Source organism: Bombina bombina, chromosome 3 (genome assembly GCF_027579735.1).
Source record: "Bombina bombina isolate aBomBom1 chromosome 3, aBomBom1.pri, whole genome shotgun sequence".
NCBI classification, from domain to species: Eukaryota; Metazoa; Chordata; class Amphibia; order Anura; family Bombinatoridae; genus Bombina; species Bombina bombina.
In genome coordinates, this window is record NC_069501.1 from 462251598 (window position 1) to 462269870 (window position 18273).

The 18273-nt window shown below is 37.9% G+C and overlaps 1 protein-coding gene and 1 long non-coding RNA gene across 2 annotated transcripts in view; one reads left to right on the top strand and one right to left on the bottom strand.

The window, feature by feature from the left end:
• The window catches only part of PIK3C2B (phosphatidylinositol-4-phosphate 3-kinase catalytic subunit type 2 beta), a 315182-nt gene that overhangs the window by 280122 nt on the left and 16787 nt on the right, over positions 1-18273 (top strand). Inside the window, exons 30-32 of the mRNA XM_053706696.1 lie at positions 14619-14700; positions 16771-16877; positions 17672-17797. Of these exons, the coding sequence (XP_053562671.1) occupies positions 14619-14700; positions 16771-16877; positions 17672-17797 (315 nt within the window). The remainder of the gene's footprint in view (positions 1-14618; positions 14701-16770; positions 16878-17671; positions 17798-18273) is intronic.
• The window catches only part of LOC128653428 (uncharacterized), a 62823-nt gene that overhangs the window by 31525 nt on the left and 13025 nt on the right, over positions 1-18273 (bottom strand). The gene's annotated exons all lie outside the window — the stretch shown is intronic.

Consider the following 18273-nt stretch of genomic DNA (forward strand, 5'->3'; position numbering starts at 1 on the left):
CGAGTAGGGGGCAGACTATCTTTTTTTCTTAGACGCCTGGTTTCAGGATGTTCAGGATCCTTGGCTGATGGAGGTTGTATCTCAAGAATACAGGATAGGATTCAAATCTCATCCACCCAGGGGCAGATTCCTCCTCTCCAGACTGTGTACAGAGAAGAGGACATCCTTTTTAGATTGCATACGGGAGCTAGCCTTCTTAGGAGTAATCATCCCTGGTACCTGCATCAGAAAGGGGTCTAGGGTGCCCTCCAGGCCTCCTTAAGACCTTCGGTGGCCCGGTGCATGGAGGAATCCCTCCACCCTGATGTGTTTACAGAGATTTGCAGCATGTGGGGGATGCAGGAGATCGATCTCATGGCCTCTCTTCTCAATGCCAAACTACCCAGGTACGGGTTGAGATAGAGGGATCCTCAAACAGAGTTAATAGATGCTCTAGCGGTTCCATGGAGGTTTAGACTCAATATATCTCTGATAGTGTCATAGAAACTTTGATTCAAGCTCGTAAGCCAGTTACACGGTGCATCTACCATAAGGTGTGGCGGACTTACCTGCACTGGTGTGAGGAGCATGGTTTTTCTTGGCATAAGTTAAAGGTTGTCAGAATTTTATCTTTTCTCCTAGATGGATTGGAGAAGGGTCTATCTGCCAGCTCTCTGAAGGGACAGATATCAGCCCTATCGGTTTTACTGCACAAGAGATTAGCTGAGTTTCCAGATGTGCCTTCCTTTGTTAAGGCTCTGACTAGGATCAGACATTTGTTTAGACCTGTGGCTCCGCCTTGGAGCCTCAATCTTGTCCTTCGTGTTTTGCAGCAGGTTCCGTTTGAGCCCATGCATGTTGTTGATATTAAACTGTTTTCTTTGAAAGTTTTGTTTCTATTAGCCATTGCCTTTGCTTGCAGAGTCTCTGAGATTTCGGCTTTACAGTTTTACACCCCTTACCTTGTTTTCCATGCCGATAAGTCGGTTTTACGTATTGAGTTCAGTGTGCCTTTAAGTTGGTGTCAGATCGTAACATTAATCAAGAGCTTGTTGTTCCTTCCTTGTGTCCCATTCCTTCTTCAGCAAAGGAACGTTTGTTTCACAATCTGGATGTGGTTCGTGCTTTGAAGTTTTACCTTCAGGCTACTAAGGAGTTCAGACAATCTTCATCTTTGTTTGTCGTTTATGCGGGTAGACATAAGGTCCAGAAGGCCACTGCATCTTCCTTATCTTTCTGGTTGAGGAGCGTCATCTGCTTAGCGTATGAGAAAGCGGGACAGCAGCCTCCTGAGAGAACAACAGCTAATTCCCTTGCTTCTTCCTGGGCTTTTAAGAACGAAGCCTCTATGGATTATATTTGTAAGGCGGCTACCTGGTCCTTCTTGCATACTTTCTAAATTTTACAAATTTGATGTGTTTGCTTGGCTGAAGCAGCTTTTCTGAGAAAGTTGTTGCAGGCTGTGGTGCCCTCAGATCAGGGTCCACATTTTTCTTTAGTTCCCTCCCGTTATTCATTCAGTGTTCTCTGGAGCTTGGGTATTGTATTTCTTCTGACACTTTTATACCCTGATGTTTCTCCTACTTTTCCTCGTTCCCTTGGCCGAATGACTGGGGGGATGGGGGAAGTGGGAGGGATATTTAAATATTTGGCTGGAGTGTCTTTGCCTCCTCCCAGTGGCCAGGTGTTGTATTTCCCAACCTTAAGGAATGAAGTTGTGGTCTTACCCAGCCAGGAAAGAAAGGAATTTATCTGGTAAGCATACATTTTGTTTTTTCTTTCTTTCATGATTCAGATAGAGCATGCAATTTTAAGCAACTTTCTAATTTACACCTATTATCAATTTTTCGTTCTCTTTATTTGAAAAAGCAGAAATCTAAGCTAAGGAGCTGGCCCATTTTTCAGCACCCTGGTTAGCGCTTGCTGATTGGTGGGTACAACCAAAAATGGCCTATTCCTAACCTTACATTCTTGCTTTTCAAATAAAGATAGTAAAGGAACAAAGCAAAATTAATAATAGGAGTAAATTAGAAAGTCGATTAAAAGTGCATGCTCTATCTGAATCATGAAAGAAAAAATTTGGGTTTAGTGTCCCCTTAAGCTCAAAATTAGACATGATGGCATACGGATCAAGCAATATTTATACATTATTTTATACACACACACACATATTATATATATATATATATATATATATATATATATATATATATATATATATATATATATATATATATATATATATATATATATATATATATATATATATATATATATATATATATATATACACAGATACAAAATTTGTTTTTTTTAGCACACATTACAAAAAGTTTATATACACATCTTTGGGAGTGCTGCCAATATGACCCAGTAATTGCACAAACAAAAAGGTATCGGCGCACATCCATTTTCAAAAGCACAACATATTTTTTGAACTGCTGCAAAAAAATGCCTGCAAACAACATCAAGAGACAACTATTCTTTTTAAATAAAATTGGGATCTTAGTCACACAATATGGCCATATTTTGCTTAGCCAGTCACCACTTACAAGGGACCCAATATAGACTGGTCCTAACACTACAGTCCTTTTGCCACAGAGGGCTGAATCATTCCTGCTTTTACTCTTCATAATAGAATGAGACTCCCTAGCTTAATATTCACAACTCCATTACACTGTCATGAGCACACCTGAGCTTGGGTGGGGTGCTTAAACCAATGGGAGATGGTCAGTCTCCCTGATTATTTTTAAATACAGATACAAAATTTGTTTTTTTTTTAGCACACCTTCCAAAAAGTTTATATACACATCTTATATATATTGTGAATAAAACATTGTTTTTTTCTAAAATATCTAAACTATGCACCTTTGAGCTTACATGTAGGCCTGCACCACATGAATGGACAAGTATTTTCTTACATGTCCATATGGGCCATACCATATTTCTAAAAATCAAATTTAAAATATATTGAAATATTTTAGAAAAAACAATGTCTAATTGACTATTTTACACACACATATATAGGGTGAGTAAAATAACATTTTAAACATTGTTTTTTTTCTGTAATGGACTTATTGTCAGAAAATCCGTGTGTTCATGTGGTGCAGGTCTGAATGTTCCCTTCAAAGGAGACTTTTTCCCTAAAAGCTATGGTGCTTGGTATTTGGTGATCCTAGCATTTTCTGAATGAGACACACATTACTGTAAAGTAAAAAATAAAATACAAGTTGTATTCACTTCAAAACCACTATTGTTTTTGTTTTTTAGTATTTTGCGCTGTACACAAAGAGTACACAAAAGTTATTAACCAACGTTGCACAAATCTTAATAAACCGTTTATTCGACTATACTTAAATTAGCCATAAAGGAACATAGCAAAACAGTAAGTCCTAGATTACAAGAGGAGTACAAAAATATTAGCACAATTGAGCGCTAACACTGCTCAACTTAAACCAATAGCCCTCTTATATACATCTCTTTCTCTTTTATATATATATATATATATATACACAAACAAAAAGGTATTTGCGCACATCCATTTTCAAAAGTACAACATATTTTTAACTGCTGCACAGATATTGCCTGCAAAAAACATCTATTCTTTTTAAATACAATTGGGATCTTAGTCACACAATATGGCCATATTCTGCTTAGCCAGTCACCCCTTACAAGGTGCCCCAATATAGACTGGTCCTAACACTATAGTCCTTTGCCTCAGAGGGCTGAATCATTCCTGCTTTTACTCTTCATAATAGAATGAGACTCCCTGGCTTAATATTCACAACTCTATTACACTGTCATGAGCACACCTGAGCTTAACTGGGGTGCTTTAACCAATAGGAGATGGTCAGTCAACCTGATTATGTTTTAATACAAATACAAAATTTGGTTTAACACACCTTACAAAAAGTTTATATACACATCTTTGGGAGTGCTGCCAATGTGACCTAGTTAATACACAAACAAAAAGGTATTGGCGCGCACACACACACACACACACACACACATATATATATATATATATATATATATATATATATATATATATATATATATATATATATATATGTACTCTCCATACTCCTTCATGAAAGTGCTTTTTAACATGTAAACTGGAACGAGCATTAGTGACAGTGAGTTCAATAATGTAAGTGCAAGCATTTTTGAAAGGCACTCTAGTGAAATTTTTTTTTTTTTTACTTATTTCATCATCTGGAATGAGCATTTGTAGCCGTGAGTTTAACACACAAAAAGGCCTCTTCGGGAGCTTTTTGGTTGAAAACTTGTTTCTATCAGCTGACTTTTGATAAACAAAACAATATTGCATTGTGATCACTTGAGAAACTCAACGACCAATTTGGTCAGAAAGCTTAAAAAAATTTCAGAAGCAGATTGCTATTAGATTGTGATCAAAGCCCTAGTGCTTAATGTCCCTTTAACCCCATCATAGAGCTAAAACACATAGTTGAAGTCGGCTCCAGAGCAGCAATGCTCTTTCACTTCAGAACTGAACATGGTTGGTGATTAGTGACTACACACAAATGCACTTGTGATTACCTAACTTTCCCATTTTCTTCTCAGGAAGGGAATTACCACTCCATAACTATATCTTTTTGTTTTACCAATTTGCAGAGGTTAAACACATAATTTTATTCATGCAATAGTGCAGTAAAAAAGAGCTCTAACACATTGCATGTAAGGTGGGAGCAGATGTCTGGAACTAAGTATGCAGGAATAACAACCAAAAACAAGAAAGTCTTTCTAGAGAAAACTTTACTGAAGAAATGATAAGCAGAAACAGATTAATCAAATAAGAGAACAGAACTGTACCATAACAAATCTTACAATGCAATTTTGAAACACAAGTCTCTCAACAAGCACAGAACTCAGCGGGGACTGTTGGTGAGATATTTTGTGAAATGTCCAGGAACAAGGTAGCATATGCAGGTAGGTATAAGTCTCTCAACAAGCACAGAACTCAGCGGGTACTGTTGGTGAGATATTTTGTGAAATGTCCAGGAACAAGGTAACATATGCAGGTAGGTATAAGTCTCTCAACAAGCACAGAACTCAGCGAGTAATATTGGTAAGATATTTTATGAAATGTCCAGGAATGTAAGTAGGTACAAGTTTCAGTTGAAGATTAAGCATATAACAGAGGTATTTGGTCTCAGCAGAGGTAGAAGCATTCAACAGGGGTCTTTGGTCTCAGTAGAAGTATATCATACCCAAGTATGTCAGCAGAGGTCTTTGGACTCAGCAGTAGTAAAATCATTCAACAGGGGTCTTTGGTCTTAGCAGAGGAGCAGGAACCAGGAAAGCACATTCCAAGGCAATAACAAGGAATGAAGCACCGAGTAGCCATTTATAAGAACTCCCATACCTGTGTCTTTCAGGTGGAAGTTCCTGTAAACAGTTACTGTCCCTTTAAATCTAGGCAGCGTACGGCCGCGCATGCCTAGAGATTCGGTGCTGCTGCTGCTGACAGGCTGGTCTCAGCGTCTCTCCTCGTGGGACGCTGAGACGGATTACTGGGCCTGTCTTTACGCAACGGCGGCTAGAGATCCAGCATTAGCCGCAACAGCGGTCAGGTAAGTCAGTGATCCTGACAGTGCCCCCAGTCAGGGACGACTGTGAGTAGGATGGTTAGGATGTTTCTTCTTGAAATCCCGGATGCGTGCAGGAGCATGGACTTCAGTTGCTGGTACCCAACTTCTCTCACCAGGACCATATCCTTTCCATTGGATGAAGTACTCAAGTTTTCCTCTATAGATTGTGGCATTAAGAATTTTTTCAACTTCATATTCTTCTGATCCATCCACCATGACAGGTCCTGGTGTAAACAGTGTACAAGATAAAAATGGATCTGGTATTACAGGTTTAAGAGGAGTAACATGAAATATTAGATGAATATAATACGATGAAGGTAATTGAAGACATATTGCTACTGGTGATATAATTTTCTCAATGGTGAAAGGTCCAATAAAACGAGGACCCAATTTCTTAGAGGGTAGAGCAACCGAAGGTGAGAAGTAGATAAATATACTTTATCCCCTACCTGATAATCTGGGGTAGGACATCTTTTCCTATTAGCATACTGTTTGTATTGTTGCTGAGCCTGCAGAAACTTTTTCTTTACAAGTGCAAACGTATTTTGAATGTTAAGTAGAGGTTGATCAGCGGCTAGTACCGAGCTTTGGAGAGGGAAACCAGGTAGCATAGTTGGATAATAGCCATAGATACATCAAAAATGAGACATGGATGTAGATCTATGAATTTGATTATTATTATAAACTAATTCAGCTAGAGTGAGGTATTGAATCCAGTCGTTTTGTTTGGGGATGAAAGGCAGTGGATAATGCTCGTTGAATATGCAGCCCCTTGCAAAAGGCAGACCAAAACTTATAGGTAAACTGGGAACCTCTATCAGAGACAATAGTCTTGGGCAAGCCATGTAAATGAAAAATCTCCTGAAGGAAAATGGTAGCTGTTGGATTAGCATCAGGTACCCCTTTGGTATCAACAAAAATGGGCCATTTTAGAAAATCGGTCAACCACTACCATGATAGAAGTATAGCCTTTAGCAGAGGGCAAATCAACAATAAAGTCTATGGCTATATCTGTCCAGGGTCTTATAGGTATCGGGAGTGGTTGTAAAAGTCCTACAGGAGGTTGTCGTGAGTTTTTATTTGTTGCACAGATAGGACATGATTGTACATAGGTTTTAACGTCTTTCTGCATACTGGGCCACCAAATTGACGATTAATCAATTCCTGAAATGTAGTACTTCGGGAATGACACTAGACGGTACTACCACTTTGTTGTTCTGGATCTCATACTAAGGATACAGTGCAGATGCTTCTGAGTAATGTAGGACAGTTTCTGATCTAGTTGTCTGTTCACAAATTGTGTCCCATAAAGAGCCTTGATTAGCTAAGAAGTGTTAGACTGTAGAATAGCAGTATGTTCAAACTCAGATTTTTCGGCCTCTCTGAGGCGAGACAGGGCATCTGCTTTACTGTTTCTAGTTCCAGGACGGTACGTAACAATAAATTGAAATTGACTAAAAAAAGTGCCCATCGGGCTTGTCTGGCTCATAGTCTGCTGGCTGTACGTAGATATTCTAGATTTTTGTGATCAGTATATACTGTGATGGGATGATCAGCTCCCTCCAGAAGATGTCTCCATTCTTCGAATGCTGTCTTTATGGCAAGTAGCTCTCTGTCCCCAACGTCATAATTTCTTTCCGCCGAGGAGAGTACTCGGGACAAGAAAGCCACCGGATGAAGGTAATCCCTGTCACCAGCTCTTTGTGATAGCACTGCCCCATAGCAGTTTCAGAAGCGTCAACCTCAACATAAAAGGGTTGTCGTGGTTCAGGCATGATTAAGATAGGTGAAAAATTGTTTTAGCTGTTCAAAGGCCAATTGATCTTTGTCAGTCCAACGAAACGTAACCATCTTTTTGGTAAGAGCAGTTATTGGTTGGATAATACGAGAAAAGTTTCTTATAAACCTTCTATAAAAGTTTGCAAAACCCACAAAGCGTTGGATAGCCTTCTTACTGTTTGTAATGGGCCAGTTGATTATAGCTTCAATCTTTTTGGAGTCCATACTTATCTTTCCAGGTGTTAAAATGAAGCCTAGGAATTCAACTGAGGTAGTGTTGAAGAAACATTTTTCAAGTTTTGCATATAGATTATTGCTTCTTAAGCGAGATAGTACTGTGGTGACATGTTCATGGTGTTGTGATTCAGAAGAGGAGAAAATGAGTATGTCATCAAGGTAGGCTACCACAAAGATTACCAGGATGTCACGAAAGATGTCGTTGACCAACCGCTGAAAGGTAGCAGAGGCATTACATAAGCAGAAAGGCATCACAGTATACTCATGATGTCCATAACGTGAACGAAAAGCGGTTTTCCACTCATCTCCTCTTCTTACTCTAACAAGAGTATAGGCGCCTCTTAGGTCAATCTTGCTAAAGATGACTGCTGGTTTCAGTCTATCCTTTAGCTCTTGGATGAGAAGTAAGTGGTATTTGTTTTTGATGGTAATGGCGTTAAGCTCCCTGTAATCAATGCAGGGGGAAGTCTTCCATCTTTTTTGCTAACAAAGAATATGCCCGGCAGGAGATTTGGATGGCTTGATAAACTCTTTCTGAAGACTTTCTTGAATATATTCTTTTAAAACTTTTAACTGGCTCAGATAATGCATAAATACGTCCAAAGGGAATTGGAGCACCTGGAAGAAGATCTATGGGGCAATCACATTCCCTGTGAGAAAGAAGGATATCTGCTCCTTCCTTTTCAAAGATATCACAGATTTCTTTATACATGTTGGTTATTTGAACAGAGGTATTTCCAGAAGTCTGTGTTTGAAGGGTAGCGTTGATGGAGGTGTTAAAACAAGTCTTGATACAAAAGGATGAATGGAAACTTATAGACCCAGTCTCCCATTTGATTGCAGGGTTATGCTTACGCAACCATGGCAGGCCAAGTACAAGGGGAAACACTGGTGATGTTGCCAAATCAAAGATTAGCTTTTCTTGACGCCCAGACCCAATTAGAATTGATAAAGGGATGGTTTCTTCTGTGATAGGGCCGGTCTTTAGAGGTGAACCATCGATACATTGTATGTGAATGGGTATCTTTTTAGGAACACTGGGTATCTGAAGCCTTTGGGCTAATTGAATGTCCATAAAACAACCAATAGCACCTTATCAATCATAGCAGGTAAACTACTGGAATTCTTGTCCCACTGCAAAGAGAGAGATATGGACAACTGAGCCTTTGAATACCTTGGTATATGATTAAGAGAAAGTAGAGGAGTAGGTTGCTTACCCTTAGTGGTTTTAAATTTTGCGGTACAGTCTCGGACTAGGTGTCCAGGTTTTCCACAATATAAACAGAGATGTAATGATCTTCTTCTTTGCTTTTCAGCATCTGAAAGGGGGCCCCTGAAACCTCCTATCTGCATCAGTTCTTCTGTGGAAGTTGTAGGGGGAGATGAAGATAGAGGATGAACAATACGTTTGTGTGGTGGAATATATGTAGCAGTCTTTTCTATACGTCTCTCCCTGAGACAACGGTCTAACTGGGTTGATGGAGAAATCATCTCTTCTAAAGTTTTGGGAAATCACACTCATTCTAGCTCGTCCTTTAGGCTATCTGATAAACCCAAGCGAAACTGATCAAGAAGAGCAGCCTCATTCCATGATGTGAGGGTAGCAAGTTGGCGAAACTTAGTGATATAATGCTCTACATCTTTCTTGCTTTGTTTGAGGATGTGAATTCTTGCTTTGTTTGAGGATGTGAATTCTTGCTTGAGCGGTGGAGGTTTTATATGGATCTTCATTTTGTGTTTCTAACTTTTTCAGAAATGGATTCCAAGACTCTAGTATAGGGCTATACGAGACAAGGAGTTGATGAGCCCATACTTGAGGTTCGCCTATAAGGAGTTAAATGACAGTTCGTACACGTATGAAGTCAGAGTGGTACGTCTTAGGTTGTAGGAGAACAATAAATGATAAAATTTCGGAAGTGGGATCGATCTTCATTAAACTTTTCTGGTAGTGCCACTCTAGGTTCAGATCCATTGTCAGAGGCTGATTCAGGTGTAGATGCATTAGCCATTGGTGTGTGGGAGCTAGTACCCTGTGGAGGTCTTAGATATAGCTGCTCCAATCTGTTTTGATTCTCTTGTAATGCTCATACTGTCTGGGTTACAGCGTTTAGTTGCTGAGTAAGGGCCTCAACTATTATATTAGTTGAGGTTATTCTGTAAGGTGGGAGGAGGTGTCTGGAACTCAGTATGCAGGAATAACAACCAAAAACAAGAAAAACTTTCTAGAGAAAACTTTACTGAATAAATGATAAGCAGAAACAGATGTATCAAATAAGAGAACAGAACTGTACCAGAACAAATCTTACAATGCAATTTTGAAACACAAGTCTCTCAACAAGCACATAACTCAGTTGAAGATTAAGCATATAACAGAGGTCTTTGGTCTCAGCAGAGGTAGAAGCATACAACAGGGGTCTTTGGTCCCAGTAGAACCATACATCAGTATTACAACAGGGGTCTTTGGTCCCAGCGGCAGTATAAGCATACCCAAGTATGTCAGCAGAGGTCTTTGGTCTCAACAGTAGTAGAAGCATACATCAGTATTACAACAGGGGTCTTTGGTCCCAGCGGCAGTATAAGCAAACCCAAGTATGTCAGCAGAGGTCTTTGGTCTCAGCAGTAGTAAAAGCATACAACAGGGGTCTTTGGTCTCAGCAGTAGTATAGCGTACCCAAGTATGTCAGCAGAGGTCTTTGGTCTCAGCAGTAGTAAAAACATACAACGGGTTTTTGGTCTCAGCAGTAGTATAGCGTACCCAAGTATGTCAGCAGAGGTCTTTGGTCTCAGCAGTAGTAAAAGCATACAACAGGGGTCTTTGGTCTCAGCGGTAGTATAGCGTACCCAAGTATGTCAACAGAGGTCTTTGGTCTCAGCAGTAGTAAAAGCATACAACAAGGGTCTTTGGTCTCAGCAGTAGTATAGCGTACCCAAGTATGTCAGCAGAGGTCTTTGGTCTCAGCAGTAGTAAAAGCATACAACAGGGGTCTTTGGTCTCAGCAGTAGTATAGCGTACCCAAGTATGTCAGCAGAGGTCTTTGGTCTCAGCAGTAGTAAAAACATACAACGGGTTTTTGGTCTCAGCAGAGGAGTAGGAACCAGGAAAGCACCTTCCAAAGCAGAATGAAGCACTGAGTAGCCTTTTATAGGAACTCCCACATCTGTGTTTTTCAGGTGGGAGTTCCTGTAATCAGTTACTGTCCCTTTAAATCTAGGCAGCATGCGGCCACGCGGGCCTAGAGATTCGCAGCTGCTGCTGGGCTGGTCTCGGCGTCTCTCTTAGTGGGACGCCAAGACGGATTACTGGGCCTGTCTTCACCGCAACGTGGCTAAAGACTAAGCATTAGCCACGAAGACGGCCAGGTAAGTCAGGGATCCTGACATTGCAACTTAGGGTGTCAGTGCAGGCCAGCTGATAAAATTGTGACTTTATCAAGTGATTAATTAATTATACGGCACAGATGGGCAGATGCAGTTTGCAAAGCTGCAGCAACAGGAATTGTTTGTGTATCTAGGGAGTCAGTAGATACAGTGCAGCTGATGTAACTGTGTGTCACATATTGTGTGCGCTGGCAAGAGACATAGCATTGTGTGTGCAGGAAGCCATAGAGCTGTTTTAGCTAATTGCTATTTTACTTCCTTATAATTTGTTACCAGGCAAGGTCCTCTGTACTCACAGGTATGCATGCCAGTGGCATTTTATAGTTCAGACAAAACTGAAAGTTATGGAATGGCAAGAATGAGTACACTTCATAACTAAGTGCATCATTTTAAAAAGTCACAAAGGTCTTATAGTCTTGAACAAATTCCCTTTTTTTACGTCTTTAAATTTTTTTAAGGGATAAACATGTATCCATATTAGGCAAGGATTTGATTAGTTGAGGGGCATATGCGAGTATCCATGCATCTCATTTGCTCACCAGCTGAATCGTCATTTGGAGTGGCACAGGAGCACAACACTATTTCCAACTGCAGGGGTCAAATACATTGTAAAAGAAAAATAATTGTGCAAAAATAAAATGCACCAGTGTTCCTTTTCATTTATCCTTTATCAGATCTGTATAATGCTTTTCTTGGAAACACAAACAGCAGGTTAATGTGTAACAGGTTTCCTAGCTGTGTATGTGTAATAGAGCACATCACCCATTTGCTTTCACTGTCACTTAGCACCTGGCTGTGTTTTGTAGCTGCTCTTCTAGTGAACAAAGTGTACACTAAAAGGCTGCAGAGATGCACAGCTTGTTCAAATAGCATTGCCTTTGTTAATGTGCTGTAAACCCATGAATACAATAGATAAGTCTTCAGGTAATGGCTAGTCCTGCTATTGTTTACTTTCTTTTTACTGACAGATGTAGAATTATTACTAGTTTGTCATTTTGTTATACTTTTCTCAAACATGATGAGGAGGTTTATCTTTTACAATCTGTGAAAATTGTGTTTTGTCCTAAGCTCCCTAGAGAAGCCAAAAGTAAAATCTGTAACCTAGGGTTTCAAAATGCTGCAAATGACATAAACCAGCTGTTTGATTTGCAGCATTTTTAGTTTACAGAATTTGCTTTTTGGCCTTTCTAGGGAGATTGGAAGAAGCACAATTTATTCACAAAAGCTAGAAGTTTTTAATGTTGTTTTAAGAACAGCCCCATCCTCTTCCATCAGTATCAAACCGAGTAATATCTGGTTTTAATGCCATATGAGTATACTTTATTGTTGTATACTGTACCCCTTAAGTATGTACAGAATAGTTTGATACAGATAATATTTAGTAGGATAATTTTGAAGGATGTAAATCCCAGCCCTAGTGCCTTCCTTTAAAGGGCCATAACATACTTTTAGATGATAACATAAAATAATAAATCATATATATATATATATATATATATATATATATATATATATATATATATATATATATATATATATATATATATATATATTATAATAAAAAAACTCTGCAATATACGTACATTATTTATTATATATCAGTTCATGTTAGAAATGGAATTGCAGAACACTGTTATATTCCACACACACTACATAGTGTACACTTAAACATGCAGATACACACACACTACAAAGCATACACTTATACATGCAGATACACACACATTACAAAGCTTACACTTATACATGCAGACACACACACACACTACATAGCTTACACTTATACATGCAGATGCACACAGACACACACACTACATAGCTTATACTTATGCATGCAGACACACACACACACTACATAGCTTACACTTATACATGCAGACACACACACACTACATAGCTTACACTTATACATGCAGACACACACACACTACATAGCTTACATTTATACATGCAGACACACACACACTACATAGCTTACACTTATGCATTCAGACACACACACACTACATAGCTTACACTTATACATGCAGACACACACACTACATAGCTTACACTTATACATGCAGATACACACATACTACATAGCATTCACTTATACAAGCAGATTTACACACACACCTATACATACAGATACACACACACACTACATAGCATACACTTATACATACAGATACACTCACTACATAGCTTACACTTATACATATAGATACACACACTACATAGCTTACACTTATACATACAGATACACACACTACATAGCATACACTTATACATGCAATTATAAACTACATAGCATACATTTATACATACAGATATACACACTACATAGCTTACACTTATACATGCAGATACACACACTACATAGCATACATTTATACATGCAGACACACACACTACATAGCTTACACTTATACATGCAGATACACAGACACTACATAGCTTACACTTATACATACAGATACACACACTACATAGCATACACTTATACATGCAGATACACACTTATACATGCAGATACACACACACTACATAGCATACACTTATACATGCAGATACACACATACTACATAGCATACACTTATACATGCAGATACACACACTACATAGCTTACACTTATACATGCAGATACACACACTACATAGCATACACTTATACATGCAGATACACACACACTACATAGCATACACTTATACATGCAGATACACACTTATACATGCAGATACACACACTACATAGCTTACACTTATACATGCAGATACACACACACACACTACATAGCTTACACTTATACATGCAGATACACACACTACATAGCATACACTTATACATGCAGATACACAAACACTACATAGCATACACTTATACATGCAGATACACACACACTACATACCTTACACTTATACATGGAGATACACACACACATTACATAGCTTACACTTATACATGCAGATACACACACTACATAGCTTACACTTATATATGCAGATACAGATAGACACACTCTACATCATATATGGGTATCTGTAACTCATTGTATGAGGTCCTGGGGTTGGCAAGCACATTAGCTGGCAGTCTGCGGCTGCCACTGTTCGTTACCCTGGTGTTAGCACTGCTCATCGTATAAAACTGAAGGCATGCTAGTATTATCACCAGGGGTTAGACGTCATCACTACCAGAGGTTAGAGGTCACCATTACCTGAAGTCAGAGGCTATACAGCCTTCTTACTTCTGCTTAACCCACACACCATTCCTTTTTTCCACAGGGAATATAACAGGTATCTAACCCTGGGAGAGAAAAACCAGCTGCTTCTGAGTATGGGCCCAATAGAAATTAAAATTTTTTTTTTTTTAAAAATGCAGTACCCATAAAATCGGGACTGTCCTGCAAAAACGGGACAGTTGGGGGGTAAATACATGATTGGAAACGCATTAAATGGGAGAAAATGATTTAACAGTACACTGCCCTTTTAACTTCTTGGTAGCCAGAGAGGTCTGGCAACAAATTTCATGCAAGTTTCTGCAGCTAACTGGTTTAGTGAAACCTAATCTTTAATTGCACAGCTGTTGCTATTACAAACCCTCTGTATGATGATAGTAATCCCTACTCTTATTTATCTTCTCTCTGCTTGTAGTGCGATTTGGTTTACACCTTTTTCCATTCTCTGCCTCGAGATGAGAAAAACAGCAGCAATACTGTAACGCCAAGACCGTCAGGTAATGTCTCAGTTGCTTGTGACTTGCATCATTTCTTCTGAGCTATTGATGTTTATCCTTGGTTTGGTATAAAGGGAGATAAAGCTGATTTCATCAGATGATGAAATAGGTAAAACATATATATATAGCACTTATTAAACAATGTTTATCAACTGAACACAATTGGTTAATGAGTTTATATAGAATTCCGATGACAAGTCTTAAATTATATTAAATTTACCCATATTGCTAATAGCATTTAGTGCAATTTTAGTAAATGATATCCATGGTATGTTTTTTTTTCTTATCTATTTAGTGCTACTTAATTAAAGGGACAGTACAAATTAAACTTACATTGATTGGATAGAGCAAAACACTGTAAACAACTTTTGTAATTACAAAATAATCAAAAAGTAACAGCACTACTTCTATACGATCAGGATGAATGTAACCTATTAACTCAGGGGTGCACGAGTAAGGTATCGCCTACATATGTACCTATAAATACAAATAATACAAAATACTCAGCACACCAAATAGATCTAATGAAATATAGTATTTTTTCATTTTTAATGATACCATATATGCAAATATGAGAATAATGTGAAAGGTATCCAACCATCCTCAGTCAGACTTGCATACAGCACATACACACTACAAACAAACGCCCCACACTTATTCCCCTTAGGCGTCCCTAGGGGAAAGAAAAAAAAAGGTGTAATTTCCAAACTATTCACAGTTCAAAGCACAGGGGCTCAAGAAGATACTTTTTAATCCACATAAGTACCCTTTCTATACGGCATTTCATTTAAACTAGATCAGCTGGGGTTGGACTTTGTAACAAACTTCAATCAAGTTACGTTTATTGTTTCACTGTATGTGGATTTAGTTTGGAGATGATGCCTTTTTTTCTTTTCCCTAGGGACGCCTAAGGGGAATAAGTGTGGTGCGTTTCTTTGTAGTATGTGCTGTATGCAAGTCTGAATGAGGATGGGTTGGGTACCTTTCACATTATTCCCATATTTGCATATATGGTATCATTAAAAATGACTATATTTCATTAAATCTATTTGGTGTGCTGAGTATTTTGTATTTTTTTAACTTTTATAATGAGTTCTCTTTTAAAGAGTAATCCTAGGTGAGCGCAGGAGCAATGCACATGCCTTTAGCCATCTGTCAGCACTGTTTGAAACAATGGTTATGCCAGTGTTATACATACCACGGCTATCAAAGACTGCTAGATTCACATGCTCCTGTCTGCCTACCTAGCTTTATTCTTCTTCAACAAAGGATACCAAGAGAACAAAGCAAATGTGATACTATAAATAAATTGGAAAGTTGATAAAAACTGCATGCTCTGAATCATGGATTTTTTTGATTTTTTTTTTACTGTCTCTTTAAATAAAGCCAACAAGAAAGTGCCACTAACCTCAATTCTTTGAAACCGTGTATTAGAGAGAAGACGCTTTAGTAATAGAACCGTGCATTGTATTGATGCTGAAGCATGCTGACCTACTGTTAAAGGCTCCGTATATACCTTGAGATTTCTATATAAAATTTTGTGTAGTGCAATATATGTTCTTTATTTATTTTGCCCCCTTTTCATGTAATTTAGCTGTAAAAACCCTGCTACATAGTTTTCCTTATTGGATTTATCAGATAACGGCAAACACTGCATGTTATACTAATTTTATGGCAGTAGATAGCTTTGCTTTCTCTGGTCTAAAGCTCAGATAGGCTCCTCCGAATAAAGCAAATGGTGGCTGGAGTTTGGCTATAGAGAAACAATTATAGTAAAAATATATTTTAGCAATGTTAAGGCTGATGTGTTTTTCTATAGCAACACAATCATGTGTTTACTGTCCATTTAAAGGGACGTTCTAAGGCATGTTTTACGTCCTTAGAACATGTAATTTTTGCATTACATGACTAGCTTACTGTGTATTTAACCCCCCCCCCCCACAAACAGGTTAAACACATAGGTGAAGATCTGGTAGGGAGTTGTGTTCTACTTGGAAGCTGCAGTGTTTGCAAAGGTTAAAAGCATTGTAAGATAGGGTCACTAATCATATCTGTCCTGTTACTTTTCAGATGCCTCATGGGCTGTGCCAGTGGGTAAGGTTGGAGGAGAGGTCAAGCTTTCTATATCTTACAAGAATGACACACTGTTTATTATGGTGATGCACATCCGAAGCCTGGTAAATATGCAGTAGTATATCATATGAAACCAGCTTATGTATATAGTATTAGTTGTAAGCTTATGAATTTGCATACACAGATTTTTATGTAGTCTATACCCAAATGGGGAGATCTATCTATATCTCTCTATATATCATCTATCTCTCTATCTATGTCTGTCTGTCTGTCCATCTATCTATCTATCTATAGCTCTTTATCTATCATCTATCTTTAGCTCTTTATCATCTTTCTATCTATAGCTCTTTATCTATCTGTCTGTCTATGTCTCTATCATTATCTATCTATCTCTATCTATATCTCTGTGTCTGTCTGTCTATCCATCTGTCTATCTCTCTATCTATATCTATCTGTCTGTCTCTCAATCAATCAATCAATTAATCATATCTCTATCTATTATCTCTATATATCTTTCTATCCATCATCTATCTGTCTGTCTATCTCTCTATCATCTATCTATCTATCTATCTATCTATCTATCTATCTATCTATCTATCTATCTATCTGTCTGTCTATTTATCTGTATGCTCAGAAACATTGAGTCCTTAATCTAAACAACATATGTTATTGATTATAATTCTCAATAAGTATTTAGTTTTTTGTTTATGGAGCCGAATCCCAGAAGGTAGACTATACCTAGGTCTGTCTTACTAATCCTTACAATGGTACAGTCTGTATACTTTGAAAAAAAATAATAACTTAGATTTATTAAATCATTTTATTCATAAGAAATTGTGTAGTCTAACAAAACTTCGTAATGATTTTATTTTCTTTCTTCACATTTATCTTGGAACAGCCTCTTCAAGATAATAATGAGCCGAATCCTTATGTAAAGATTTACCTCCTGCCAGATCCTCAGAAAACAACCAAGAGAAAAACCAAAGTAGCTCGCAAAACGTGTAACCCCACGTATAATGAGATGGTATGAACGTCTTTTTCTCCTTTGTGATCCTTATGTAATAGATTTGATGGGTCATGTGAGTGATGGAGGAAATCAAATGCATCACTACTAGTCTGAAAAAGCGAGAAATGTTTTAATTCTTGCTTTATTTTCATATGATGAAATGTTAAACTTACTGCTGTTCCAAGTTTTAGTTAAAGGGATAGAAAGGTTAATATTAGACATGTGCAACGCTAAAAATTTTGTTTCGTTTTCATTAGTTAAATAAATAATTTCGTTTTGGCAAATTAGTTTAGTTAAGTTTTTAAAAAAAAAAATCGTTTCGGCAAATTAGTTATGTTATGTTAAATCGTTTTTTTGGATCCTTTCATTTTTTGGATCCATTCTTTATTCATATGCATTATTCTATTTTAAACTTCAGAATAGAATAATGCATATGAATAAAGAATGGATCCGAAAAAAGAACGGATCTGAAAAAACGATTAATTTGTTTAGTT